We start from the raw sequence: 27,259 nt of genomic DNA, 5'->3' as shown, positions 1-27,259 counted from the left end.
AGATACTTCATGTGTTTGGATTTCTGACTATCTGAAAACTCGCTACTGGAAAGGAGTTTGTTACAGCTGAATGTGAAATAACTTTATAAAGATAACTGACTTCAGTCCTGCTTTCATGTCAGATATGTTCATGACAAGAAAATTCAACAGGAAAAGATTTTCTTTAAGCATTTTTATTTTACTTGGCAAAAACTTTTTTTTTAAAGGCATTTTGAATTAAAGCGTTTCACTTGATTTTCACCGTCTTGGCTTTGAATTCCCCACAGAGACCAAAAAGTGAGGCTCGTAGTACAGTAGATGCAGTTCATATGTGAGAACCAAGGTGAGCTAATGTGAGCAGAGAGGAAAAATGGAGCTGCTCTCACGTGAGACTCACACACAGTTATTTTCAAATATCTATTGTTTGTGACAAGACAATGTACCTAAATGTCATTTCAAAGAAGAAAAAACAGAAAATTTACATACTTACCATTCACAGAAAAAAAACCTCATTTACATTCATATTACAGTGACTGGCTGTACCTTCTGTGAACAGACCTCAGGCTTCCAGTGAGACAGTACAACTTTAAAAACAGCAGTAAACTTTGCCCGTTGTTATTCGGCTTCAGACATGAGTGGATAAAACTTTGGTTGCTTGATTTGATTTCTTTTTTTCAAAAAAAAAATGTATAAATATAAAATGCGCAGACATATTCAAATATATACAATGATTAGAAAAAATAGTTCATAGGCTATACAGTGTAAAAAGCATTATCTGCATTTAGCAATAAAAAAAAACTATATCTGAGCAACATGTTAATGAAATTATTAATTAAGTTCAGTTTTGTATTTGTTCAAAGATCTGAGCAGAAAAAGGTCACGAGTAACTTTCATTGTCGATCCAAGTCGTCATCCACTGCTTTTTTTCAAAAGGATCGGGTTTCACTTTTCCATCTTTGTGCTCAAGAGTTTCCTTTCTTATCCGCACTGCGTGGTAACGAGGGATGCTGTCGTTTTCTTTGGAGCGTTTGAAGAATCCACACTAGGAAAGAGAAATTTTAAAGAAAACACAATGCATTAATAACTTAAAAAAAAATGTATCAGCAATATTCGCACAGTCTGTAAAGGAGCTGTGCAGAACTGCTGAGGAAGCATGCTCAGTGGCAACAGAGCATGCTTGCAACCTCGACTTTTGCAGCAGAACAGGTGCAGGGATGTCAGGAAAAGCGCCTGCAGAAGCACTAGGGGAAACTAGTAAGTCTACTGGCGAGAAAATGCATTACTCTTGAAAAATCCACAGAACCATATTGCACAAAGAGCAAAAAAAATATACATTTATTTTCTTATGTAGAAGAAAAATATCTCTCTTCAGCATGCCTATTTCACTCAATTTAGGAGCAAAGTGACCTTTTCCCCACAAATAACACGTGCAATATGAGTCTGATTTGAATTTTCCTTCAACAAGTCAGCAGAATTTGCTTAAAAGCAAGTTCATTAGTCACTGCAGTAACCACACGCCATGCTGACTTTACCCACGTTCAGCGAGCATATATCAGTCCTCAGCACTGAGTTTGTCTTTTTCAGACGGCTGAATGTTGATCTCTGCCTTCTGATATGCAGCATTGTACTGGTCTTTCGATGGTCTCCTGAAGAAACCACACTGAGGAGGAGCAAGGGTGGTGAAGTGTTACAAACGTGTCCAGCAGGAGCAAACATACATTTTTAAAGCAAATACTTCCTCCGGAGTCCAGTGTTGATGTGCAAATGTTAAATGACAAATAACAAACGTGTAGAAAATATTAAACTTCGGGTTATGATTTACACCTTCTTAAAACTGTGTTGTGGCAAGTTTTATTATCAGTTATATGTCCAGGTTTTGGTATGACCCACCCAGACCCTGAGTAAGTTTACCCAACAGTGTATTTTAGTCACCAAATAACAGATTTATATGGGTGGAAACTTTTAATGCAAATCTAACAATAAACTATCATTTAGAGCTGACAAGCTCTCCAGTGCAGAGCTATTTGCCATAATTAAAGAGTGAATTTTCATTTTTACACTTCACCTTCTGTAAAGTGAAAAAAGGGGGAAAGTTTTTATTAATGGAGCCGGTTGGCAGATTTTATTACAGCTGATCAGAGCTAGGCTGGCAACTAATGTCAAGGCACCAAAATACTTGTTTTGAAAGCCATGTGTCTTGGTCCCATAGGGACTAAGTAAAGCGCTATACAAATACAGGCCATTTTTCCACACAAATGTCTGCAAAGGCAGATTGCATGGCTAGGTGCTTGACTTTATAATCCTGTGGGGATTGGACTGAAAACACTCGAATTCAAAGAATAAGAGGTGGGGCCCAACACTTTTGTCCATATAGTGTATCAATATCTCATATACTCACAATAAAACCAAACCGAGAAAGGCAATCAGAGCATAAAAATCTAGCAAAAAAGGTGAAAATGTTATTTTTAAGTATCTTTAGCTTTATTTTCAGGCTTCATTTACCTTTTCTAATTGGCTAATTTTCACGAGGGGTTCCCTAAATTCATGTTCTTTTCTCATATCCATGTCCATTGTGTAACTGTAGGTGTGACATCTATGTTCTCACCTTCCATAGCAGATAAACCAGTAGAATCAAAATCAAGAGTCCTATGAGAACTGCCACCAGGATGATCCACCAGGGAACTCCTCCCTGATGCTTAGCTGCTTCATCGTCAGGAGACACGTTCACGTTCACCTGGAAAAAAACATAAAAGGGAGGAAAACTGAGTTGGGACCGACACAGCAATAAGGTTAATGTCGTTATGCAGCTTGAATTGCTTACATTCGTGTTTTGATTGGTCAGTATGACGTTTTCCCTCTGAGTATCAAATTCAAGTGTGGCTTTTACTGACAAGGTTGAACTAGGGGCATACTCCTGTGTGCAAAAAACAACAATTATTAATGAAGCAAAATCATGAGATTTGATTTATCTCACATGAAGAGACATGTGAAAACCATAAAAATGCTGTTTATTACCTCAATAAAGGTTGAGTTCCACAGACGGGATCTCAATACGACTACTGTACCATCGAGCCCCTGCAGGGGGCACTTGAACACCACACATTTTTCCATCCCATCTTCACAGGACTAGAAAGCAAATACACAGTTAAACATCATATAAACACTTTTATTAAACTGTGCACGTCCATTTATATCACTTACAAAAACTCTCTTCTTGTCCTTCAGCGAAGATGTTTTTCCACCAGTTTTTCTTTCTTCTTTCATAATTTCTCGTTTTGTTCGAGACACAGAGGACCGCTGAAAGAACATCTCCTCTCGTTAATTCAACACAGAATCAAACAGGGCAGGCGTGTCATAATGGCCCACTCCTCAATGGTCTAATTTCAGCTGTAACACATGAAGCTGAACGCTTAAATATGCTACCTGAGCAATATTCAGAGGGTTGATCTCAGTTTTAGGGGAGCAATGGATTTTCTCTGGTCCTTCAGAAGTGATGCTCATCAAGTACAGAAGCCATTTCCCATTTTTTTGAATTTTGGGCCAAAAAATGTTTAGTGAGGTTTCGAAAGAAGGTTTCAAGTGCTTCCACGAGTTGTTTATCTGGAGGAGAAATTAACAGGAAACAACTCTGCAATTTTACATAAACATTGCAAGCACCGGCCACTTTATTAGGTACACGTTGCTAGCGCTGGGTTGAATCTCCCTTAACCTGAACTGTCTTAAATCTACATATTATAGCTTGAACAAGGTGCTGGAAATATTCAACACTGAGATTTTGGTCCATATTGACGTGATATCTGATATCTGAATCCCCCGTTTCATCACATCCCAATGATGCTCTATTGGCCTGAGTTCTGGTAACTTTGGAGGCCATTTGAGTACAATCACCTCATTGTCATGTTCAGGAAACCAGTTTGAGAGGGTATGAGCTTTGTGACACTGTGATCATGAAGGTATGGACGTGGTCAGCAACAATACTCGCATGTAATTACCTAATTATATATTTGCATTAACAAACAGGTATACTTAATAAAGTGGCCAGTAAGTTTTATGAAAACAATATTAATATAAAAAATAGGTGAAATGTATAAACTTACAGTGAAAGTAAAGTTAATCGAACTTCCAATTTCTTCTTCTGACTTCATTGCACTTTCTCCTCTCACAACACCTCCAAAAAACACCTGGGTAGGATTAGCTTCCCTGATGACAACAAGCGAGAAGGTTGGAGGTCCTGTATAGGTATACAGGTGAAGTCAAACAAGTCAAGGAATCTCTGTGAGAACAAACTTACCCAGAGACAGACAAAGGCCATTCAATGATCACTGTACACTTTACTTTTACATGGATTGCTTCTTGGTAGCTGGTCCTAAATGAAAAGGATAGTAATATTAATAACAATAACACATTCCAGTTTGAAAGTGTGCAGCACATAACAGAAAGCGAATCTCAGCATCTTTACTTACGTATTCAGCTGCAGATCGATCTCAATCTCAGTGGTGTCTAAAGTCAGATGTGCAGCACTCAGGATGACTTTAAAGGTAACCTTGTGAAAAAGTAGTAGCATTTCTTACATATGAATTGCAACAACCAAGTGTCTTAGAAAGCATTAGCACAGGAGCGTGACATTTCTGTACCTTTGAGTTTCTCCTAAAAGGATTTCCCAGCTCACATTCTGCTTGAGAGCTGTTTACATTTGCATCACAGGTGATCAGGTTTTCCATCTAGAAAAGAACACGTCGGAAAATGCGTGTAATATATCCAAGTATTTACTTTATGACGCGGTCATAAGCTGTATATAAAAGATGGACGTAGCCACTAGGTTTTAGAAAAGGTAAAGCCCCTTAAACCTGCAATTTTCCAAAGGGCCAACAGGGGGTGACTCTCTTGTTGATGATGTAGAACTGTACTTGAGCTTAGCTGCTAGCATGCAAACTATTACAAACGCTAAAGAACATGCACAAAGAAGGCCAAGCTTTTAAACCCGTAACAGTCCCATTACGTTGTTTTTTATATGCCAGAAGAGTGGAACAAGCAGTCACTGTCATGGATTCAATCAGTCAGGGATTTGTGTTTAATTATCTGAATACTGGATTTTCCTCTTGCAGGTCCCACCTCTCTTATCATCATCATCCATATACTGTGTATTCATACCTCCTGCATATTAAACAGCGGAAATGCACCAAGTTCCAGGTATTTTAAGCCACAGTGGAAGTCATTTTTTAGTATTTTGATTAATGCTTTTAAGGCTTGAATCAATTGCAGGTAAAGGACTTTAAATTTTGTAACTTTCTTACAATACAACAAAGTAATTTTACAGTCGACTTACTGTTGTTTGATCGGTGCGGACTCCAGAATATGACATGGTATTTGGGAAGGTCCCCACCAGCTTTGCCTCATAAGCATCGTCACCATTCATGTTGCTTACTGTCACCAACACAGCCAAGTCCTTCCTCTGGGATTTCACAATAAACTCTGGGATGCCGTTCTTGCTGCAGACACACAGTCATAACCAGTGATGAAAAAAACAAAAACAAAGAAAACATGCTTCTTCAGTGATAATAATCGTCTTTGGCTGTGGTTTCATATTAAGTAGGGTTGGTGGCCCAGTGAGACTCAACCATTCACTCTGATGTGTGTCACCCAAAAGGCCAAAGCATGAAAAAGCAGGGTGGGTTTTAAAGTCCAACTGGTCCCATTACAAAACTCAATCAATGCTACTTTATATTACTACAGTCTGAGAATGAGTTTTAACCTCTTATTTAACGGGGGGTACTCCTCTTTGTTGGCTTCTTTGTAGTGTAAACTGTAATTCATCTTTAGGTTACTTTTGCAAATATGATCGCTTCCACATCCTTCTTTTAGAAAGTTCACCTGAAACAACAGGAAATGACGACAAATATACAAATGTTACATAACAAACTCGACACAATGAGTTTTAGTGTTTACATTTAGAAGTTGCCTTTACCTCAGAAATGATTTTTCTTGGTTGAGTGGCGTCTAAAATGGGAATCATGCGAGGGAGGCCATTAATTGATTCCTCTTGTTTTGTACTTATATCTGCCGACACCTCAACGGGAATGCTACGCATCTTGTCCTTGATGTTATCCTTCGTGAATCACAAAAAAAGGCATTTAATGCATTTATTATTATGATTTACTGTTACTGTCTCTGTTTTAATATATATTATTACAGTTTTGATTTATATAATTTCACTATTCATTTATTATAAATGACCTCAAAGTTAGCACTACATATGTTCATGCACGGTAATTTTTCGAATACTGACATCTCCAAGAAATTGTTATTACTATCGTTATTATTTTCTCAGTGATGTAGCTGTGTGACACTTGATTTACCTTAAGTCTGGCTATTAGTTTGATACACTTTTGCTGATTTTGCTCTTTGAGTTTTAAGGTGCCGTTGAACTGGTATTCTAATTCAGAGCTGGAGTCGTTTAAGAACATCGCTCTGGAAGTCAGTCCTCTCCTGTGAGCTCTGTCCACCTCCACAGCATAGCTAACAGCTGCAGTGTTGAAGTAAAATGCACATATGTGTGTTAGAAAAAAAGACATTTGTAAATGGAAAAATAATGTAATAAATTTTTACGTACTAAGTTTTGGATTATAAGATGCAGGATTAGCTTTGTAGGAAAAGCATGCCATCACGGTGAAACTATGGACAGAAAACAGATATTGTTAGGAAAAAGAAAGTTTTCACTCTGAAGTCTGTTTAAATATAATAATATAAGAACACCTACCAAACACGGTCCCCACACGTCTTATTTGTAAGACTTATTTCATTTGGAGACACTTTGACAACACTGTTGAGGCTAATGACTGGCCTTGTTCTAAAAGAAAGATGGTTAAATAAAACTGTGATTGAGGTCAGTAGGACTTTAACTAAATTTAAACTAACGGTTAAGGCCACAGTTACCTGTAAATCATAGCTGAATCTGACAGAGAGCCTATAGCCAAGTCTGGATAAGAGTTACCATCCAGGTCCATGTTTCCTGCCAGAGAATAACCGAAAAATCGAATGTTGTGGTCTTTCCCTGAAAGGATCTGGAAAATAAAGATGGAAACTTAAAGAACTGAAATTAAGCGAGGAAAAAAAACACGGTAAAGACAAAGTTGTCCCAATGAGGTTTTTTAAATTAGCAGCCAAACTAGCTGAAGATTTTACTTTACCTTAGTATGTCTGAGTTTAAGAGCAAGAAGAAATATTAATAATGAGAAAATGCTGTAGCACAGGCTTTCTATCTCTTGATCCCAAGTCTGAAAAAAATTTCAGATGCAAAATCCTGTTTTTCCAAGACTGTTAAGGCTCACTATTAGGGGTAGCCGTGTATTTTTCTTCTTCTTTTTTTTTTAAACTGTACCAAACCGATGTTTCTTAAGTCCAGCAGTTATGGAGAAACACTTTTATTCATTTGGAGCAGTTATTAGGTGCATCAGGAAAATGCTGGTGAAAAAAAAAGTCATTTTGAACTTTGGCAGCTAGCTTTAGAGGTTTATCACTAGCAACATGGTTCTGCAACAGCATAAACCAGACTTCATGAAAGCATTCAGACTGTAACAAAACACTGATGTAATATAATTTTCTAAACAAATATCCACCTGTGCAGGGGTCGTTTTGATCCCCTGTGCAGACCCGTGATAAATGTAGACTTTTCCTGTCCCAGAATCTTCCTGCGGAGCTCCAATCGCAATGTCTGTATGAGGAAAAAACACAATTTATGTGACTGCAAATGGCAAAGACAATACAAACACAGCGCAAAAAGGTCAGCTTAATCACCTTTATATGAGTCTTGATTGATGTCGCCGATGTTCTCTACTGCCACTCCAAACATCGAGTCTTTGGTCCCTATTAGACGGACAGGAGTGTTTCCTTCCCAAACTCCTGCATTGTTGATGTAAACATAAACAGCTCCCCCAATGTCTTCACCCTTCATGTAGAACTGAGGGGCTCCTATTACTATGTCTTGCCACCTGGTATCACATAGAGTAAAAAAACAAAAAACGCTATTAAAAGTACTTAAAAACAGAAAATATTTTTTAAAATGAAGTGATATTAAAGAAAGTTGTGTAAATCTGAAATTTATGTGTTTTATACTCTTTTGTGACTTGTTAAGTTTGGATCGAGTCTACTCTTCTGAACAATCTAATAAATGTACCCAAAGGCAGTCAGAAATGTTACACACCCATCGTTATTCAGGTCCACTACAGCCACGTCGTATCCAAAGCAGGATCCCAGACCCGGACCATGCAGAATGTACTCCGTTGAGAGGTTTCCTGCTACCATGTCCTGCTTGAACAGGACTACAGCTCCACTGTGATTGGCCCTGGGCGCTCCAGCCACCACTGTCAGCTTACCCCTAGTGGTGATGTGGTGTCCCAAATCAAGAGAGAATCCTAAAGTGTGTCAAATGAAGTAGATTTATAGTGCTGTGCAAAAGTGTTGAGCTACCTCTCATTGCTTTATATTTTGCGAGAAAAATGGAAAGTAGGTGCAGCAGTTTATTGACACATACACAAAAATACACGGAAATATAGTATCTAAGGCAGAAACATGTGAGTCTGAACATCTAACAAACTTGAAAGTCAGTGCTTGGTATGACCAGCTTTACTCTTCAAAGCTCTCTGACACAAGCTTTCTTGTAATTTCTCTAATTCGTCTTCAGAAATAGTTCTCCAGGCTTCTTGAAGGACAATTAAAGTTCTTCTTTCGATGTTGGCTTGAGCAGGTTTGAGGGACATGCTTGCTTGGTAAGCCTAATTTTGTACTTTTATACAATGTCTGTGAAGGTTCTCAGTCATCCAGGTCATCGTAGTCAAAGGAGCTTGCAAGGAAAGCGTCTGGACTTCATTCACGTTTGCTTGAGCGAATTAATGAACTAACATCAAACAAGTGATGGAAAAAAAAATATCTGTGGGTGTTCAACTCACCAAGGTAGCTGTTTGCAGGTACAGGCACAAAATCAGGGTTCCTGACTTTTTCATTCCCAACTTCATATGGGCCGTCATCAAATATTCCCATGTCCAGAAAAGTACTATTATTCTGCTCCAGTCGCACTATCCCTGGATTTAAGAGCACAAAGTGATGAGAAAAATGCATTTTAGGATTAAAAAATTAGATTCATGTACAAAACTTAAATCCACTAATGAAGATAAACAGCATATAAAGACACAATCACATAGTGACCTCTCCAGTTGTAAGCTCCCACTGCTCCAAAAACCATGTAATGGTAGTCATTGGTGAAAGTAGCCGCCAGTCCTTGCTGACATGTTCCAAACATTGCATGGCCTTCAGGTCTGCCATCGCAGAATTTCCATTCACCTCCATCCTCAGAAGACTGAGGGTCAATGGTTAGGTCCTGACTCAGAATATAACAACGTCCGGGGATGTGATGAGTCTCCTCTGGAGTATTCACATTCAAACGCCTCTGATAGCGATGAGCACATGTCTGAAGAAAAAGATACGAGTAAGACCTTTACTGAACCAGGGCACGAGCATCCAGAGAACGATGGTTTTAATACTTAGTTTGACTCACCACAATCTTTCCCCCAGGTCCCTGACTCTTCACTGACACCCCCATCCACTGATTCTCTTTATTCTCAAGTCTCAAATCCGCTGAAAATTTGCCAACAGACATAATTGAACATTTTACTTGGAAAGCTTGGTTTCTACAAATTGTCAAAATTACAAAGGCAGTGGATTTTGTTTAGGTAGGTATGCAGACAGAGTTCTCACCATTATCATCAAATTTGATACGCTCACAATTACTAGACTGGGTGACTTCACATTTATACAGGCCTCCAGTGATATTGGCTTTTTGGTTTTGCAAAGACCGGGCTCTGGGTGCACCAATCAGTACCCTAAAACACACACAAAAAACAAGACAGAAATATATTTAATCCAAAACTTATTTCATAAAAAGTTTGGGAACTGTTGCTTTAGTTACCTTTGCTGGGATACCATTCAACAAAGCCACAGCTTGTAGAATTTCACACACATATGTAAAAACATCAACAGTGATAATGAAGGGAAACAACAAACAAGTGCAATACTGATGGTTAAAGGGGACTTTGGTTCCTTTACTTCTTTTGTAATGGTGACATCCTGTGGCTTGGTTTAGACAACCTCACCACCCCTCATTTGTTTCGTTATGCCTTGTTATTTTTATCACAGTGGTTTTCTGACTTATCTTGTCGCTGCTATTATCAAGTAAAGGTAAGCAGACCAAAATATTGTTCAAAGAGTCGCTGTGTAAAAAGATGTGCAGGCTAAATTTTTATATTTAGTGGATGCTTGTTCAGCAGAACAGGAGACTCATTAACTCTTCGACCTGCAGCTTGGAGGACAGAAGCTGCACTTCTGCAAAATGATGACCAGAAAGCCAAAGTCAGAGTGACTAAGTGTGTTTCAACACACCACAAAACTAACAGCATTTAGTGTGCATGCTTTCTGCTCTGAATCAACCTTATTTTGCTTTTTTTCCCAGTAAAAAAAAAAAGCACATTAAAAACCTGCTTGAATCAGTATGTGCAGATTTGGAAAACAGGAGCATACAACTGACTGGGTGCCGTTCATTGCTGTCAGTTATTGAATCTGATGATTTTATAAGACATGCAAACTAAACCTGGAGTATGTTACAGCTGATGGGAATATCATGAATTTTGCAGGCAGTTTGGAACATAAATTTGCCTAGAGAGAAAAAAATAGCTATTATAGCTACAGTGCATCCTGAGGGTAACATGAATCTCTGGAATAAATGTAACTGTGGTAACTGTTGGTGAGAAATGTAACTCAAAAGCGAGAAAATCATCAAAATCTTTCAGATAAATGAACTGGGGACAGATGTTTCTGTTTGAATCTCTGAACAGAAATCTTTGCAATAGTTAGTGGGATATTTGGCAAAATATAAGTAAGGTGTACACACAGTTTTAAAGGTCCTGGGCACCAACTTTCCAAGTCACTTGATTTTTATCGAAGGGATTAAAATCTTTCCAATACATGGAGATGTGGTGACCATGACTATATGCTATGACTATGCACATGGCATATGAACTGCACCATATTCATGTCAATCAAACCATTTAGTGACCCAGTATGCCCAATGGATGAGTGCAGTGTCATCCTGGAACAGACCACACTCATTAGGATAAAAGGACGGGATAGGAAGTTTATCACTCAGAACAACTTTTAATCGAGTTAAAGTGACCCTTCATTCTAAAGGAACAATTGAATACTTAGAAAGAAGAGTGGATAACAGGGCTGCCGGATCCCCTCAAATTAGGGGTCAAGGGTTCAGGCCTTTCCTTCAATTTGTCACATGTCTATAGGACACTGACTCACTGTCAACCAGACTTTGATCTTCAATTCTAGAGCCTCAGACACTAGACTGCAAAGCCCCCTCTGATAATAAAAATAATTATAGTTCATAAAGTTGCATCAATTAAAGAATCCCAAAGTTAACGTGTTTATTTACATCTCTGCACAGTCACAGGATGGATGGCTTAAGAGGTTCAGCCTGTCATTCAGTTTCTCATTCTTGTCCTCTAAGAAGGACACGAGTCTCAGACCTAGCACAATTTATACATCAACTAAAATTATGGTTACTTAAACTATTTACTTTGTCGATTTGAATTTTTAATACTATATTTGCTAAAAGTGCATTAAACTGCACAATTAGGTTTCAACCCTGGAACTGGGTTGAAACTGTTTTAACATGAAACATGAAAACAGGAGAATGCCCCAGCCAACACTGGAGGCCCTTAAACAGCAGACAGACAGACAAGTTTATGAAAAAAAATGTCAGAGCACACAAAGCAGAGAGAGGGTCTCGTCTCCGAAGGCAACCTCAAAACTGAAAATATTCTGGAGCTGAAAACATTCTTCATCATACCCATGTTCACAGCCTGATTCAGACATCCTGAGGTCCAGATATGGGGGCTCTAGTTGTTGCCAATTCAATAAGTCTAGATAGATTCTTCAAGATTAGGCAGTCCATCAAAGTAATGATCATAATGTCTTGAAAAAAGAATGATGACCTCTGGATGGCGACACCTCTCTTAAACAGAGTGCCATGAGGTTGCCTCAATCTGCAGAGTCCATGGAAGAACGATTGCCTTCACAGGTTGCTGTCCCACACTCCAGTTTGTGCCAGGAAAACCAAATCCCACAACTTCAGAGCCCTACTTAACTCCATGCTTCTTGCCTATAAAGGACAGGTGTCATCATTTTGGCCCTGCTGGGGCTCCTCAAGAGCTACTATCCCTATCTCTGAGGCTAATTTATGGCTCCACTTTCACAATTCTGAGTAAAATCCCTTCTGCCTCACTCAGTTCTCTGTCATACCTTTCATGATCCCTATTAGTACAATGGGTGACATGATCTAACAACCCAGTTTTAGGTGACTATCAGATATGCAGAATGCAGGTTAACAAAGGCTTGACTATGAGAAATTATTTGTTAAAATAATGTTTTAATGCTCAGATGTGTTTGCTTCATTTTAAAATTCGTAAAATAAAAAGAACTTTCACCAGAAATGAAACAAAAATGAAAACAATATCATTACATCATATCCTTCTGGGATCAAGCAGCACCAGACGTCCACTACCAGGAGCAGAAGATCAAAAAGAAATAACAATTGACAATGGACTACTTGCACTAGGGCATGTGACGTATTTCCGTTTCCAAATACTACCGCTTGGGCGTTTCCGGTATGTTCGTTTATCTGTCGGTAGCTATGCTAATGTCGCTTCAGAATGAGTATAAAAAGGAAAGTATTTAAAACAGAACATTTTCAAAAACAGGACAAGAAATACTCCGAACATTGCTGTGTCCCACTTTGTTCGGCTTCAGCCAAATTTAACGGCATACTAAGTTTTTATGGCTTTCCGACCCATTCCGACTTGAGAAGACAATGGCTGGTAAACATATGCCGGGATCATTTCACGATTACCTCTCACACCAGGGTCTGCTGCAGACACTTTGCCAGTGATCAACTCATAGAGCCAACAACCCTCGATGGTCGAAGGCGGCTTATTAAAGGTGCTGTACCAACACTTTTTTGAGTGGAATGGCTATAAAGTTGAACCACCGCGGCGTAGTGTTTTGGAGAGAACGGAGCGACGCCCTGAACTAGTTCCTCCTGACGATCAAGAAGAGCACAGTCTTACAAGAGATCATGACTACTGCTCAGTCCCTGATTCGTCTGCGTTGGACATATCTGCATCAGCTGCAGAAGACCTGTCCAAAGACGTGGAGACTCTGAGAAAGGAAATACAGGAGTTACGTGTCCAGCGAGAATTTGGGTTACAGCGTTTTGCTGGCTCCGACACTGACATCCGATTCTATACCAGGTACACCTAAGTTCTATTCAAGCTAACTGTTTAAAATATACCAAGGTTAAATTTCAAGTGTTTCCAGTCTTAATGAAAACAAAATAGATATTTACTTTTTCTCTGCTGATTGTATGTTTCATGTAGATGCTTTAGTATTTAAACCATATCCTAATGCTACAGGTAAAATACAACACCAAATAGACTCTTAATCAGACTATTTTATACAGCATACCATTAGCATATTTGTCACAGTTTACATTATTTTTATGCCAATGTTGGATGTTAATTAATGATTGACACGATGTATGTCTCTCGTGAATAGATTTCCAAGCTATGATCATTTGATGGCATTTTGGTTTTTGATTGAGCCTTGCATCTATAAAATGATCCGGGTTTCAAGAGCCAAGTCAGCTGCCAATCGGAATGAAGAAATGTTGACACCTGCACGAACATCAACGGTAGGTTATGGGTTTGTTGGTAGTTAGAACTAGAAGTGTAATGTTATTGTATTTATGTACAATAACATTACATAATGTACAATAGCATACATACACAGGTGTATGTATGCTAGACTCAGTATCCTTTACATACTGTGTACTACAGCACCTCATTGTTTACCCCATGGTACAGTATGGTATGCATAACCATTACAAAACATTTAGCCAAGAAAAGCATAATTTTACTAGTTCATAGCTTAAGGAGTAACATTTTCCCTTTTGTTTTCACCTTCCAGAGGCAGCTGCTACAGCCAATTGACGAGTTTTTTCTTTTCCTGGTTTTCCTGTCAGTTGGTTTGAAGGTGAGGGACCTGGCACACCGATTTAACATACACCAGTCCACAGTGAGCCGCATTATTGCAACATGGACAAATTTTCTTGCCACTGCACTGGGGTCTCAATGCATTTGGCTTACACGTGAAGAAATGCAAGCTTACCTCCCTGAGGAATTCAAAGATTTCTCAGACACCCAGATGATCCTTGACTGTACAGAGCTGAGGCGTCAGACACCATCCTCACTACTTCTCCAAAGTGAAATGTACTCTTCGTACAAATCCCACTGTACGATGAAAGCCCTGGTTGGCATAGCTCCACATGGTCCAGTGACATTCATCTCTAATCTGTATGCTGGTTCGGTTAGTGACAAGGAACTATTCAAACAATCAGGCATTGCTGAGAAGTTGACTGAAGACATGGCAGTGATGGTAGATAAGGCCTTCCTAATCACCGATTGTTGTAAATGCAAAGTGTACTGCCCACCTTTTCTATCTAAGCAGAAGCCAGCATACCAGGTTAAGGAGACGCAGGCCATAGCCAGACTCAGGGTACATGTGGAGCGAGTCATTAGGAGGATAAAACAGAAACTTTTTGATAGCATCATTACCATGTCACATGTTTACAATATCAACCAACTGTTTGCAGTAGCATGTATGCTGTCAAATTACCAGAACACAGCATTAGTTAAAAAATGGGTTAAGTGAGACAAGATGGATTTTTCCCAAGACACCAGTGCCAGTACAAGTAACTTATGGAAAATGACCTGCAGCTGAGGCCACTACAGTTGCATTTCTTCCTTCTCAGCTGACAATACTTGATTACAGAACTGGCACTTGAGTGCTGATAGTTGAGTTTCAGTTATTGATAATTCAAATTCATTGCAAATGTTGAATGTTAATAATACTGTTTAATTATACTACTATATTACTATTCAGATTCAACAAAATTGTTTATCAAAATTATAAAGTAAATCACTAAATCGTTTTAAAATCATAAGTGACATTGTGCTTTTGTAACATCAAAAATACCATTTGTCATTTTCTTCATTCAGTTGTGTTATTGTCTAAATGTATATCAGTATGCTAGGCATGGAATCTTAAATACTATGTAAATAAGTTCTACACAAATTCAATGTTTTAATGTGTGTTTTTAAAAAATGAAATTGATGCCATTGCTTAAATAACAGTTTATTGATTTCACATAAAAGTAACATGTAACAACAAAATAATTCATGAAATACATTGCAAATAAAACATCAGTTATTTTGTTCCAGCCAGCCTGAAGGATCTGTTTTTCTTTTTGCTATGTTTTCACTGTTCATTTTTCCAAACACAGGTATCTTGGCATATATATGTAAAAAAAGAAATAGTCTGCCTTTTCTCTGATTGCATTGTGCACATCTGTATCCATGTCTATTCTTTGCACTAGGTAGTCCTCTTGTGCCCACACAACAAAGTCACACCACTGCATCCCACTGATGAGCAGTTGAACAACAACTAAACTAAAAACTAAAAGGTGTAAAACAGTGGTGCATAAGTTAGAGACTGGGATGTATATGTACATGACTGAGTTAGCCGTCTTCAGAAAGTGTAATGTTGTATGTAAATTAATACCTATTCTGACACATGTATCTATGAACAAATAGCAACATACATTTGTAACACATGAAACCAAATTTTACAAATCTAATTACCGTACTCCAGTCTGGGCCATCCTATTTGGTACCGGCTTAGTGAAGATCATGGAGTTGATGGGTCCTGGCTTCACACCCTAACAGAAGACACATTTACTATGGATGGTGTTGCTGTTCATATGTAAACATGGACTAATTCAAAAACTTTAACCTCATTTAAATTACCACTGTCCGTGGCTTGTGCCATTGCTGTTCAGATTCCGTGCAGCTATGCACAGGGTGAGTTGTGAGTAGTGTGCTGTTTGGAAGAGCAGTGCCACTGTGTGATTGCACATAACAGCGCCTGCCACACAGGAGCACTGACTATGTGTCAGTATCACCAGCGATGAATCCAGAAGCTTAATCTAAGAAGAAAGAACAAAAATTTAAAAATGTAACATCTTCATGGAAGAGCCAAACAGGAACATAGTTCAGTGTTATGGTTACTGACCCCTACAGGCTTACCCTCCTGAATGCTTAGTGTTTCTTTCTCTCCCTATTAAAACAACTTAACCATCCTTGATAACTGTAATAACTGATTGTGTATATTTGCAGTATTAACTTGGTGTCAAATGTTTCTGATCACCCAAACACACGTTGATTTAACTATCTGACTAGTCAAATTAGGAGTGATAAAGCAGGGAGACAAGGAAAACATTCAAGTTGATGGGCCTTTAGGAATGAACTTAACTAATGCTTAAATGAACTGAACCCCACTGAACGGGGATTAACAACTTTACACAGCTTCCTGCCTACACTTAGTCTGTGTGGTGCCTCACTCTTCCTCATTGACCTGTAGCACAAGGCTCTCACACCGACCTCCCCTGACAACCTGTCTTTATTGGACACTGAATAAAGATACAAGTACCATTAGCATTATTTCTGTATTACTCATGTCAGCACGTCTTAAACATATATATTTTACACTTAGCAAGAGTAGCATTAGGTAGTTAACTACCTCCTTAGTTAGCCAACTACCTAACGCTATTATAACAGTGTCTAACAACAAAAGTGACATTAGTTAAGAAAACCTCAACTATAGTTTCGGACGACATAAAATACCGTTTAATAAAACATGTAATATAGAGAATTGACATCAAATGAAGGACATAGCGGAGTAACGTAGTGTTTGCATTTGACGCTAGCTAGCGTTTCTTTGTCGTTAATTTACTTTTTCTTACCTTCGTAGTTGTGTATATATGATGCAGCATATAACTTAAATCCTTTATCTAATTTGCTGGCGGGGGTAGTCGTCACTCTGTAAATCCGATGAACATCAGTGATGTTCAATTTTGGGAGCTCTTGTAGGCAGCGAGTGTAGAACGTCGCCATGGTTTAACCACACCGGAAGCACTGGGGCAGGACTACATAGAACGCGGAAGTGATTGTGCAAGTAGTCCATTGAAAAGCATGTTTCTTTGAGCTACAATACTACAATACAATTCTTAAACTGTTTAAAATAAAATAAAACATCAAAACATTTTTGCTTTCTTGGCTCTCAGGAGCATCTTTTATTTTTTAAGAACAAAAATTAGAGAAGTTCCAAATATGGCAATAAACTAGTGTTTTCACACCCTGCAGAGGGCAAGGGGGAACTCAACCAGACTATTGCTTTTCAGTATTGTGGTTGTTGCTCTCTTCTGAACACACTTCCCTTTGAAACCCCGCGCTGTCGCAGAGACTCACACATCTTTTAACATCTCAGAAAGAGATTCTGTGTTTTATATGTTTTCAGCAGCCAGTGCGATGACATACGCAGCACCAACGCACAGGTCACTGGGGTTCAACAGACTGTCTTTTTACAGATTGATTTAAGAAACACAGACAAATGCATGAACAAATAGTTTTAAAAAACCCAGCCTGTTTCTGCCAAAAATTATGTGCAGACCAGGTTATTTTACAGGACTATGAAATAGTAAGACTGGGTGTGATTATGCTGATTATACACCTATATTTGCACTTAAATATATCTGAATATTTTTATGTTTTGCTTTCGAGCTTTTACAGCACATGAATCATGGTCCCTCCTGTGCAGTGCAGTGTGCAACGGTCACATTTTACACATTTTTTAACATGTTTTACAGTTATTTCAGGAAGAAAGTGAAAGGGTCTAAAACATGAAATTTCTATGAATTAACTGTACAAAATACACTGCTATACAACGCTTCTCATAAAGTACATTTTACTACTTGGCTTGAAAATGTAATTGTTAACACTTTTTAAAAAAGTTTTTAGGAGCTTCAAATACAGTTGCAGTGCATCTGCAATTAGATACTGTATCTGGGTATGAAATGCAGTGAGCACCTGCTTTCTGTGACTTTTTACACAGTGTCAGAGCCATATAAATGTGCAAGGAAGTGAGGGAGAAAAACCACAAGCAGGTCTTGATCAGACAGAGTGGGGTTGAACCACTTCCTGCACTAAAAGTAACACTGAGCGCACAACTGAGATGGCCTGTTAAAAATAAAAGGAAATAAAGGTTATTACTTGTGATCAAGTAAAATCACATCATATATAACAGTATGCCATATAAGTTTTAACAAATACTATCACCTCATCCACAGACTGAAGAAGTCGGTTGGATGAAGCGTTTCTCCCGCTTAAAACGCTACGCATGCATCAAGACTCAACTACAACTCTTCCCTCCACTCAGTGTTGTGGTTCTTGCACAGGTCAAAGACACAGTGGATAATATTACTGTTATCATTTAGACAAATAGATAAAATCTTAACATAAATCTCAGCTCTTAACAGAAAATTGTAACACTTGCCATTTGATACAGACGTCTGATATTCAGGCTTGATTGATTTTAAACTTTAATACACTGTAACTGTGTGCCAGTGAACAGAACACATCAGACTACAGGATGTGAGTCACTGGGGACCAGTTGGCACCAAAACAATAGTTTGATGTATTTTACACTAACAGTCATCTAAACACTTCACATGTTAGCTGACCATCAAGCTTACAATGAAGGAATTTGTTTTAAGGAATGAAAGGAAATCCTCTCTTTCTTCCTCACTGCAGCTGACTCTGACCCACCTATTGATCTCTAGGGTCGGCCCCGCGGCGTTTCATTTGCTCAACACAGACCCTCCTAACCGAGCCGTTAAACATCCTCTCAAACAAAGCCCGGCGACATGCAAATATTAAAAAGGAATCTTTACAGTTTGCTACAGTTTGAGATTATGGGTAAATGATAAAACTAAGAAATATCAAGGTTTTTTTTAAATGCAGGTTCATTCAATAAATCTTAAAAGCAGCTGGACGTTGGTGTGTTTGCCACTGTGTTTGTGAGCTCTTTAAGCAACACTCTGCAGCTGCTGTAACATAAGATAAGAGATAACACTTTCTTTTCATTGCACAGTCATACTTGGTTCAACGAAATTGGAAACGGTCACATGTTGGACCTAAGCACAACTAAAACACACAAAACACAACACAGTAGACCATAAAGTGGATTTTTTTTTTAAAGTGCAAAAAAAGGTATGACTTAATAAATAAAAGAATGCATGTAATGTTAAAAGTTTTCCCCTACTTGTTCCTTTGTGGTATGTTTTATTTCCTGCCCTGTTCAGATCTAAACTATATTTAGTATATTAGAAAAACCTGCCTTCTTTTTATCGGCCATCTGATACCTGTGGTTGCAAAGGACCGCCAGCTTCTCTGCCAGTCTGCTCAGTCTGCTCAGTCACTCATTTCCGGCCACGCTGACGAAATCATTAACTCCATTTTGTAAACAAAGGTCATTTTAAGTGTTAGAAATAAGGAATATGAAGGGAATGCTCATTGACTGATGACCTGTAGTCGTCAGGATCAACCCCTCACTTTGCTTTGTTTGTTTTTCCTTCTGAAATATAATTTCAGTCATAAAGACATTTTTAACAGAATATCAACATATCTAGTGCCTATGGGAGCCCATTTTCAAGATCCATCATTCCTATGTTCCTGTAGCACATCATGTTATTTAATTCAACTGTATCACCTTAAAAAGCTAATTATGTTGGCACAGCTGAAAACTGATGATTAAAGAAGCAACAACGTAGTTAGCTGAGTATCTGTCAGTCTTGGTGCATGTGATGATATTGCCAACAGAACTTTCTTCTGAAGATGTGCATAAAAAGCTCTAACCAGAATAGAAACAGAAGTGGGAGGCCTTTGTGTACAACCAAGAAAGAAAACAAGTACATCTATCTAAACTGAGAAAGCATCCTCAGCTCGCAGCTTTAATAAATGGCTCCTGTAAAATAAAGACCCCCAACAGCGACAGTGATGAGGTGACGAGAATCTAGGCAGAGCTGCAAAGAAAAAGCCTAATCTGAGAGTGGACAGTAAAAAGACACTAATACCGAACAGATGAGGATAGACTCTGTACAAAAAACATATTGAGCAACATATGAGAATTTCCACGGTCCAATTTGTAAACTGCCAAAAACACAGCCTGATCAACGAAACAGGGACCACACATGCTGATATTAGCATCATGGATGTGCATGTGTATGTAAGTAACAAGAAATGAAGAAAGAGTGTGAAAGTTTGTTCGTTTTTTCTGGGCTACTGAGGAAAAATGTAACCATGTCAGATGTAAAATGTCCCACTCGGACTCATCATGTGGGGTGTCTTTCACTGTGGTGTAAATGCATAGTGGCGGGTGTTGGCTTTCACAGTGATCTCACTGGTCTCTGCTAACAGATGTGCTCCAATGCCTTCACAGCTGTGCACTCAAAGCAAGAAGAAACTCACAGCTGTTCCAACTGTTTCAGTTTACACATCGCACACTGATTGTTGCTGACCTGTGATTGGCTGACACACATCACAGAATCGTGTCAACTTTTAGTAAAGATTAAAGTTTTTAGAGGATTTTCGGGGGGTCTGTTTATTGACCACTTATCTGTTATCTTGACACTAGCCAGACATTGGTGTGAAGTTTGACTGGAGTATCTCCACTGATGATTCACTGATGCGTTTAATCTATTGGGTTACATGTGCACAGATGGCCGTGCATGCCCAGTCTGGTTTCATTGAGAGAATGTTAAAACCATCTTTAACATATTACTCATGAAAGAGGCATCAAATTGCCAAATAGCAACTTTTTGCAATACTTTCAGTGACTTATGGAAACGAGAGTCTACTTTGCTTTAATTATCTCTTTAGAAATCAAACAAAAACAAAACACCTTATGACTATACTTAAGAAAGCTATAGTGAAACAAACTGGAGACCAACGCGATGGTTTCCTGATTATTAAATTCACCAGCACTTTAATCATCAGAAGAGTCAAAAAATATGTTTTTTAGCTGAAATTCAGCCTGTGTAGGTTTGGCATGAGAGGAGTTACATCTACCGCTCATCAGGGCAGAGGGCCTAAAAAAGAGCCAGTGAAGTCCAGCATTCCTCTCGTCACATATGATTTATCATAATCAGACTGATGCACAGTAAGTAGTGATAGCCAGCAGAGATTTGCAGCTGCCAGCGATCGTCATGACACGTTTTCGTAAAAAATCGGGAGCGACGGATGTTGGACAGCGTGACGCATCCCTGACTTGCGGTTTCGCCGGCTCAGAGGTCCTCAGAGCTTTAGGTCACGCAGAGCTGTTCTGCTGAGCTTCCTCTTGTCTCGTCTGACTGATTATCTCAGGGTCACACAAGGATCTAGAGCTAAGATCATGACTGAGCTGCTGTTTATTACGTCATTACTGTCCTTTTATTATTTCCGTACAGCTACACTTTCTCAGTGTCTCAGTGTCTGAAGTTTCAACCAAGAAGAGCTGAACAATGTGAGCTCATTGTAACTAGGGCTCCAATTAATGAGTCACTTCAGTGCTTGTACGTTTTGTCAACTAAAACAACAAAGTAATTATTTAAGTCACTTTTTAAATAAAACCATATAAAACCACATAAAACCATAAACATATCTTTCTTTTATATGATCAGGAGGACTCATTCTTACTCTGTGGAGTGTTTGTCAGACAAAACCAACGATTGGCTAAGTTATCTTCTTCTTTTCAGGGGTCTCCCACAGTGGACTGTCTACCTCCATCTCACCTTATTCCTAGCCTCCTCCAGGTGTCACACCAACCCATGCATGTCCTCATCTGTCTTCAGCCAACAATACCACAATTTCCACTAACATCTTGCTGGTCAGCTGCACAAGTGACAGCTGTTGTTACTCAGGCTTTGATTGATCCAGCATGGAAATTTTACAGATGATGCGTATCTTTGAGTTTACACAGCATGTCCTTCCTGGCACAACCCTCCCCTTTTATGGGCACTGGTAGTACACTGGTTTGTGGCCCCCTGTGGTTGGGGGTGTGGCTGGTTAAGTAATGCTAAATCAAATATTAATTAGCTCACATATGGAAAAAAAAAAAAGTGGTTCCTGCAAAGAAGAAGTTGTTTGAGTGGTTCAAGTGGTTATGCTTGCTTTATCTCTGACTTATCAGAGGAGTTCAACATGCCGACTCAAACTTCGGTATGAAAACATGAATTTGGATCATTTTTAGTTTTAAACAAGTTTTTTAAAGATTTCTGAAATATTTGTGTTTTCTAGTTTTTACGAGAGCTGGTCTAATACATTTCTTTAGCAGTGCATATTTTGTTCTGGCATTATTTAAACATGTAAATTGTTTTGAAGGGAGTTCTCTTGAATACACAAAACAGCTCATGAAACCAAGTTACTTGAAGCTCCATAAACCTTGTTGTGAGTACTGTTTTCTTTTTTTTTTTACTGCAAACTATATCTGGCAAGCAAATGAAAACGTGCAGCTTGCTGCCCTTACAGCTCAACCAAGCGAGGCGGTTATGTTTACATCCTGTAATAAGCACAGGCCTCTTGTCAGGTAGATGTGCGTTTACTTCTGCACAGCTGTTGAGCTTGGTGATTAGGAAGAAAACATTTCCTATATGAAAATGCTCACATCACTCAGCTTTCCCTATAAGCTTTTATTTTTTGTCTAAACAACAGTCCAAAACCTGAAATATTCAGGTTCCTTTCACATAAAAAAAGATGCTCTGGTTTTTCCTCCCCTAAATAAGGTTTTCTTCCTCACTGAGCAGGATGTAAAAGAGGCACTCTCCCCAGACTTTTACAGGCTGAAAACAAACTCTCAAGCCAGTGTCACATTTCAAGGCTCTATTTGCCCGACAAATATGACATCAGTTTCATGACTTTTCCCTCCCTTTAGACTTGCCAAGCCAGACAAATGTTAAAGTTCCTCTTTTCAGTTTGAATGCTTCTTTGTGAACAAAGAAATGTTTGTGAAAAAGCGATCTGAAAAATCCAGCTTTAAAAACTTCACTTCAACATGACCTGTCTTGGCACGGTGGTCAAAACAGCAGTTGGATTAAATTACACAATTTAAGAGTAATCTCTGCCATCTTTGAGGAATCTCTTGGGTTTTTTGTAAGCGTGTTATCAGGGCTTCTCATCCCTGCTCTCTTTTTCTCAACATGCTGCTGCAGGGTCCCGTGAGTGCCAGCACAAAACCTATAGGCTTTTATACACCACACCCTCTTCTCAACACCGAGGAGGCAGGATGATCAGGGTCACTACACCGGTGTCGATTCTGCCCCTTCTGCACTGCTCAAACCCTGCACTGGAGGAATACTTAAATTGTTTGACTCCTGCTCTATCTCATCTTGGCACTGATGCAAAAATCTCATTTTTGCATCACTGACATGTGAGTGAGGCTGCATTAGTCAGCATGTTCTGATTTCTCTTCTTAATTGTCTCACAACAGCAAAAATCTAATCTAATCTAAAAACTGCCAGGATCGTGCAGAACGCCAGCAAACAAAGCTGATAACAGGAAACCTAGACGATTAAAAGACAAGAGAATACTGAAAGCCACATTATTATAGCATCTTGAATGGAAATTTTTTGGCTGTTTGTAATCGGTGAATGAAATGTCAGGAATAATAGCTTCGATCCTTTTTACGTGCATTGAAAAATCCACTCGTTTGCAAAGCAATCCTGAGACCCTTTTATTTCCTATTACCTCTCTCCTCGCAGTGCTGCCTCGGTTTGACCCTGCAGGCACATTTGCATGACACTACAAGCATTGTAAATTCACTTGTTATCCTTTGGCTGTTTCCCTACTTCATATTCAAAGTATCAGCGGGGAAACTGCTGATATCACCGAGAATTGAAACAAAACGTGTGAGAAACCCTGTGGGGTTTGGGGAAAACTGGGTAAAAAAAAAAGATAAAGTTAAAGGACATTGTATTAGAAAGTTGCTCTAACGCACGACTGTAACACGTGAGAGGGTTAAAGAGTTATTTTCTCTCATTATTTAAAGTTTAAACAGAAAGTAGGTAGAGTGTAAGCCAGTCAGTCCTCACAGCACTTCCAGTCACATTTGAATTTCTGCGCTGATGCCACCTGACAGAAAAGTCCCTAAACTTGCTTGTTAAATGAACCTGTGCGCTCAGGTGCTCCAAGGAGCTCAGACAGCTCTACAGACGTGAACATCTGGAGACATCACTCACATGACTTTGTCCGGGTTGAGCTGCCGGTGCATGGCCAGAGAAAAGCCGAACAGGCTCCCAGGCTCTCCGTCTTTCCTGAGGACATGATCGGTGTCCAGGTTAAAGCCGAGCACAAAAGTTGCCTCCAGGACATAAACGAAGAATAAAAGTGCAGCGTGAGCAGCAGAGCGTCCTCCCTGCGGCAGCATTGCAGCGTCGTACAGATCTGCCCAACCGTCCCAAAGTTAGGCTCCTCTCTGCTCTGTCAATTGATGACTGAAAGCTGCCTCTGTTTGAACCCCACCGGGTTAGGGTGGTACTCCACGGCGCCACCTCTGGCCATGATGGCGGAGTGTGTCACTGAATCACTTATCAGTGTCATAATTACACGTTAGAAACTGAATATCTTTTAGTCTCAGCTGAAATAAGCAGGCTTAATTTATGACACGTGTTTTACTCTAAATTATAGTCCTTAAAATATCAAATAAATGACCCACCTTTTACAGAACTCCTCATATTCTCACAAGTGAATTTAAGAATACTTCCTGGATAAAATGTGTATAATAAAAATACACATAACAAGAATAATGCCATAAGAACTGCTCTATTTATTATTTCTCGGATAAATGCTTAAAAAGACAGCTCTCAGATTAAACGCACTGATGTAGGTTGTGCTGAATGGACGCACATAAACAGCAAATGTTTGCATCAGCTGGACAAATAAAGCCTCCAAATTCAGCCAGACAACAGAGACGAGATGCTGCAGGTCACTATATAGCTATACTACCTTAAAATTGCCATTATTAGCATCTATCACAAAAAATCTTGTATTCAATCGTCTAAGAAAATCATAATTAAATATTTATGTGGGCTGTCATTAGCAGCACCTGCTCTGCTCCGTGTTCATAAATAACTAATTAGTAAAATCAGCAGTCATTCCTGTCCGAAGCTCCTCTTTCTGCTTCTGGTCATGTTTTAACTCTTATTGAAGTATCGCAGAGTACTCTCTCTGGAGACGAGGAAACGATAAAGGAGTCTCACAAACAGCTGAGCAGAAGCTGCTGAGTCCCTGAAAATTGTCATTTGATTCGTTTTGTGTCACATCTTCCAAAACCAGGAGCATTAAACAGATCCATTGTTCTGTCTGCCCTCTTCTCCCACTGCATCAGCTGCTGTTCGCCGGTGCGGGTGTGAAGTTTGAACCGCACTGGGCCACAATTACACAGCAGAAGACGACACAATGTGGGCATTGTTGAAACTAGAAAGCCCAGTGTGTGTGTGTGTGTGTGTGTGTGTGTGTGTGTGTGTGTGTGTGTGTGTGTGTGTGTGTGAGTGAGAGAGAGAGAGTGTGTGTGTGTGTGTGTGTGTGTGTGTGTGTGTGTGTGTGTGTGTGTGTGAGTGAGAGAGAGAGTGTGTGTGTGTGTGTGTGTGTGTGTTGTCGGGCGGGGGTTGTGTGAGGGGGTTGGGGTCTGCGTCAGGGTCTTAGCCACATTCCTAATGTGGCAAGAGATTGGGGGGTTCTAGTGTAAGATATGTGAAAGGCATCTCTGTTGGTGGGTTCGGTCACAGATGCGTCAGATCAGATCATGTTCACTGATGTCATCCGCATTTTCTTCACTGAGCGCGGGCATAAAACTTTTTTATAGCAGATCAATTAAAATATAGATAACTATATTTACAGTCAAGATCTGGTATGGCAAATGCTCAATATTAACTTCACAGCAGGGCAGTAGCAAAAAAAGGTTATAACTTCTTCCTGTAATTTAAAGCATTTAATACTGATTAATACACCATTCTTGACTCTGACAAGGCATTTAGGATTATTAACATCTTGACTATTCAGCATAAACAGTGTATTTATTTGCAGATATACTTATTTCCAATAATTATTCATAATCATTCATTTTTTGTGTTCATTTTATGCTCAGTAAAGAAACTAAGGGTTTTTTTTGTTGTTAGATTTTGTCTACGTGTCTATGAGAGAGTTAAAAGGTGTGTTATCTGCCTTTACCTGAGTTCACCTGAAAGCAACAGCACTTTCATGTCCACTGTTGCCCTGGGTGGTTGTGTAACACAAGCTGTGGGAGAAGGTGAAGCCGCCCAGCTTTGCATTGTCTCAGGTCAGCGGGAAGAAAGAGGTCAGACAGGTGGACCCCTGCAGGTGCCGAGGGCTTTCTTCACAGATTAGCTGCACCTTTGTATGAGCAAAATGAACACTCACTTGAGAAAGATTTGCAAGGCCCCCAAGGTCGAATCACTGGAAACGATATCAGCTTTCATTAGTCACTGGAGAACCGGAGTCCCCTTTCTCTATGAGTGCACGCTTATTGCGCTGACTTAAAAGAAGTGAGCAAATTAAATTCTTAATGTTCACAATAATTTGTTTTTCAGATTTCAGTTTTACTTACATGCAGCAAAAACATATCAGTCCTATAAAGCCTGAACAATGAAATAAAGGCCAGATAAAAGATTCAAACTGGAGGGTTTTTAAAGCTTAATTAATTATAAATTTGCATATATGGGTTAGGATTTGTATCATTTTTGCAGAATTTGTATTTTGGGCAAATTTATTTAGTTTTTTCAGGGGAAATATTACACTGATCATGTAGGGGTCTTAAAAACTTCTCCATCAAATATGATACACTTTGCATTACGGGATTAAATTATAATATTTTTAATCAGTTGCAACTCATCAATGTTACTGATGTGTTACAGATCAGAAAAATAACATAATCTGTGTGTTTGACCTCATATCAACTTCCTGTAAAGCCAATATTTTAAGGTGTTTGGGGGAAAAATACCTCTTAAATAAGTCTTCAAGTATTCAGCAGAATTTGAAATAAAATTAAATGAAATGTAATCATTTCACAAAGATGTCTACAATAACATCTAAGAATAAAATCTTTATGTCAACATCAGTGTTGGTCAAGTTACTTGAAAAAAGTAATCAGTAACTAATTACTGATTACTTCCCCAAAAAAGTAATCCTGTTACTTTACGGATTGCTTATTTTCAAAAGTAATT

General features: G+C 39.0%; 2 protein-coding genes across 3 annotated transcripts; one reads left to right on the top strand and one right to left on the bottom strand.

Annotated features, from left to right (window-relative positions):
• Positions 1 to 157: 157 nt before the first annotated feature.
• On the bottom strand, positions 158 to 24,521 carry itga6a (integrin, alpha 6a). Of its 2 annotated transcripts, XM_084954498.1 has the most exons (26): positions 24,257 to 24,521; positions 9,730 to 9,854; positions 9,530 to 9,609; positions 9,181 to 9,442; positions 8,925 to 9,056; positions 8,180 to 8,390; positions 7,774 to 7,967; positions 7,596 to 7,690; positions 6,913 to 7,040; positions 6,737 to 6,826; positions 6,590 to 6,651; positions 6,336 to 6,502; positions 5,945 to 6,085; positions 5,732 to 5,850; positions 5,306 to 5,468; positions 4,614 to 4,700; positions 4,443 to 4,522; positions 4,271 to 4,345; positions 4,077 to 4,179; positions 3,403 to 3,579; positions 3,181 to 3,276; positions 2,995 to 3,105; positions 2,801 to 2,893; positions 2,585 to 2,713; positions 1,516 to 1,639; positions 916 to 1,021 (listed from the first exon to the last, which is right to left on the bottom strand). In XM_084954498.1, the coding sequence occupies exons 1-25, from the start codon at positions 24,442 to 24,444 to the stop codon at positions 1,532 to 1,534; spliced, it is 3,216 nt and encodes a 1,071-aa protein (XP_084810624.1). In that variant the 5' UTR covers positions 24,445 to 24,521; the 3' UTR covers positions 916 to 1,021; positions 1,516 to 1,531. The 2 variants fall into 2 exon arrangements, with proteins under 2 accessions (XP_084810625.1, XP_084810624.1); XM_084954499.1 differs by lacking the exon at positions 1,516 to 1,639 and having other exon boundaries at positions 158 to 1,021.
• LOC146370622 (uncharacterized) lies at positions 12,644 to 15,370 on the top strand. The gene is made up of 3 exons (XM_084954503.1): positions 12,644 to 13,343; positions 13,648 to 13,783; positions 14,059 to 15,370. The coding sequence occupies exons 1-3, from the start codon at positions 13,009 to 13,011 to the stop codon at positions 14,800 to 14,802; spliced, it is 1,215 nt and encodes a 404-aa protein (XP_084810629.1). The 5' UTR covers positions 12,644 to 13,008; the 3' UTR covers positions 14,803 to 15,370.
• Positions 24,522 to 27,259: the final 2,738 nt, after the last annotated feature.

Source organism: Perissodus microlepis, chromosome 16, assembly GCF_051167445.1.
Source record: "Perissodus microlepis isolate ML-2025 ecotype Zambia chromosome 16, ASM5116744v1, whole genome shotgun sequence".
NCBI lineage: Eukaryota > Metazoa > Chordata > Actinopteri > Cichliformes > Cichlidae > Perissodus > Perissodus microlepis.
This window is presented reverse-complemented; position numbering and strand designations above follow the sequence as displayed.

What these genes read in the sequence shown, in the direction of transcription:
- LOC146370622 (XM_084954503.1), top strand. Translation starts at nt 13,009, where the DNA reads ATGGTCGAAGGCGGCTTATTAAAGGTGCTGTACCAACACTTTTTTGAG. An exon ending in GACATCCGATTCTATACCAG is followed by an intron (nt 13,344 to 13,647) that starts GTACACCTAAGT and finishes TCTCGTGAATAG; the next exon opens with ATTTCCAAGCTATGATCATT. An exon ending in CACCTGCACGAACATCAACG is followed by an intron (nt 13,784 to 14,058) that starts GTAGGTTATGGG and finishes TTCACCTTCCAG; the next exon opens with AGGCAGCTGCTACAGCCAAT.
- itga6a (XM_084954499.1), bottom strand. Translation starts at nt 24,444, where the DNA reads ATGCTGCCGCAGGGAGGACGCTCTGCTGCTCACGCTGCACTTTTATTC. An exon ending in CTCAACCCGGACAAAGTCAT is followed by an intron (nt 9,855 to 24,256) that starts GTGAGTGATGTC and finishes TGTGTGTTTTAG; the next exon opens with GGTACTGATTGGTGCACCCA. An exon ending in CAATCAAGACTCATATAAAG is followed by an intron (nt 7,691 to 7,773) that starts GTGATTAAGCTG and finishes TTCCTCATACAG; the next exon opens with ACATTGCGATTGGAGCTCCG.